Source organism: Nanorana parkeri, unplaced genomic scaffold, assembly GCF_000935625.1.
Source record: "Nanorana parkeri isolate BGI_ZX_2015 unplaced genomic scaffold, ASM93562v1 scaffold204, whole genome shotgun sequence".
Classification (NCBI taxonomy): Eukaryota; Metazoa; Chordata; class Amphibia; order Anura; family Dicroglossidae; genus Nanorana; species Nanorana parkeri.
The window spans coordinates 1,205,055-1,207,713 of record NW_017306472.1 but is presented as its reverse complement, the minus strand read 5'-3'; the positions used below and the strand labels follow the sequence as shown (position 1 = coordinate 1,207,713).

Sequence of the window (2,659 nt, the reverse complement as noted above, 5' to 3'; positions counted from 1 at the left end):
TCCTAGGTGACATTAGGGGTCTTGGAGACCCCTGATGTCTCCATAAAGAGGACCTGTCACATATTTTGCTATCACATAGGGGGTTTTTATTAGCCCCCGTATGTGATAGCAATAAAGTTACACATAAAAAAGAATTACAAAATAAAAAAAATTTTTTAAAGTCCCCACTCATACATACACGCATGCAAACATGCGTCGGGGGTGCATACGTGCAAAAAAGACGATTGCGCCCATTACGCCGCACGTTACATATCGCCGCGAGCGTCGCAGTGAGAGCAATAAGTCTAGGGCCATCAATCACTGATAACACTAAACTGATGAGCGGTAAAAGCTTTTAAAGCGTCGCCTATGGCCAATTTTGGGTATGGTAGTTTTCTGCAATTTCGCGGGTGCGCGCAATTTTAAAGCTTGACATGTTTGGTGTCTATTTACCGGACGTGACCCGATCTTTTATATTTTACCAAAAAACTGGGTAATAATAAATGTTTCCTAACATAATGTAAAATAAAACTTTTTTTCTCCCAAAATTGTCAGTAATTTCTCCTAATTATAGTGGTGATTAAATACCACCAAAGGAAAGCTCTATGTGTCCCCAAAAAATGGTGTAAAATTCATTTCAGTACAGCGCTGCATGACGGAATAAACTTCAGTCAAAGTACCGCAGCGCTGAATACTGAAAAATGGCCTGGATGGGAAGGGGGTCTAAACACCTGGTCTTGAAGTGGTTAAAGTATGTCTGTGAAGAGTCTCATTCCTCCAGGTCATTGTATATCTGTAAAAAATAAATCGAGGCAACTGGACGTGCTGTATTTTGAAGATACTGTCCTGACCAGGATTTGGACCCAGGACCCCAGTGCTACAAGTGCTAAGCACGAATCTGCTGGGTTCACAATGAAACAGGCTGAACGCATTTGCACTATTTTTGGCAAAGTGACACTCGGCGCCTTCACTTGTGTGTGTTGTGCAACAGTGCGGGTGCTTGTTGTGCATTGGGGCGGCATTTGGGATGAAACACATACAGCTGTTTTATTGTGCGTTACTGCAACATGCATACCGCAGTGTGCTGCATTGTGGTGCCTTTTGTTCTGAATGGCACCCCAATGTACTACGACAGTAGAAGGCAACCTACCCGCACTACAGCGCACCACCGCGCTTGGCATGTGCTGAGCAATTTTGTGCCTATCTATTTTTGCTGATATTGTGGTGCGTTATGAATGCAATAAACACCGCAAAGATGTTAAGGGGCCCTGGAATTAAAGCTCAACTCTGACCTTCCTTTCCGTCTTGCACAGTTGTACCGGCTCCTCTCCTGGACTGGAATCGCTTCCTGATATCACTGCACACTGCGAGCTTCTCACCATGTACATTAGAAGCTGCAGCAAGTCAGAAAGAGCCAAACTCATTTCCTGGCTGGGATATGTCCAGCATCATCTAGTTCTTTCCTCCCCAGCCTGACTGTCCCTAACCCGCCCCTTTCATTTATTGGATTTCAGTTCCGTTACTTATGGAGGCTCAGCATCATCTGGGTGTTACCTAGGGTGGTCTGCATGCACAGTGTGCAATGGAATCAGAGGAAGCAATTTCAGTGCAGGAGAGGAGCCGGTACAACTGTACAAGACTGAAGGGAAGGCCGGATTTCAGCTTTAAAGGAGAACTATGAGGTGAGTGCTTTTCACTCACCTCATAGTTCTAGCCGACCTGTGATAATGAGACTGTCACAGGTCGGCTCAGTAGATCGGGAGGGGAGCGAACACATACCGGCGTTCGCTCACCTCTCGATCCTGTCACGGCTCTCTGCCGTGACAGGGGGAGGGGCTGGATTCCCCCCTCCCCGCTCCTCCAGCGCTGACTGGCGGAACGGACGGGGGAGGGGGCGGGTACAGCTGGCTCTGCCTCTAGATAGGCAGAGCCAGCTGTCACTCACGCAGCTGGGCGGATCTCGACATCGATGTCGGGATCTGCTCCAGCTGTGGCGTCTCAGTATATATATATAATGAGCTGTAGCTCGCGGTATACTGAGCTTAGGGTGACGGGAGGACGCTAGTTTGTGTCCTCCCATTACCCCAAGGAGAACTATGGGGAAAAGCCCTGACCCCATAGTTCTCCTTTAATGTTGGCATTGACACAAGAACAACAAATCTTCCAATGTTCCAGGGACAATACGTGCTCATCCCAGGTCAGTGATCTAGTAGGTAGTAAAGGCAGCACAGGAAAGGACAGCACTGGATAAGTCAGTTCCTTCTAAAATAAATATTTCCCTTCTAGATTGGACTGACGGCTTCCTCTTCCATATCTTACCTATGGGATCGTACTTCCTGAGGATAAGTTTGTCCTTGATTTTGTTCCTCCTGGTGTTGAAGGAATAGCCAGTCCCCGCCGCGCTCATCATCTGAACCAGGAGAACTCTGACACAAACACAAGATGGAGAACCATTAAGACACCTATAAAGTGTACCTGTCACTTACAAAAAGTGAGTTCCTATAGTAAGCAATGTCGGTCCCCAATAAAGTTGTAGGACCGCTGGATTAGTTATTGCACAATCATCTGTTGTTAGGGTGGTCACCGGTCCGCTTTGAAGCGTAGCTCCGGGTTTGTGAAGCTGCACTTCTTGGCATGGGGACGGCGACCCAACAAAACTGGACATCAATATTGGTTGGTC

The 2,659-nt window shown here is 47.2% G+C and overlaps 1 protein-coding gene across 1 annotated transcript in view; it reads right to left on the bottom strand.

The window, feature by feature from the left end:
• Positions 1-2,659, bottom strand: part of MRPL33 (mitochondrial ribosomal protein L33) — an 8,763-nt gene that overhangs the window by 1,075 nt on the left and 5,029 nt on the right. Inside the window, exon 3 of the mRNA XM_018555607.1 lies at positions 2,299-2,405. Coding sequence (XP_018411109.1) covers positions 2,299-2,405 — 107 coding nt within the window. The remainder of the gene's footprint in view (positions 1-2,298; positions 2,406-2,659) is intronic.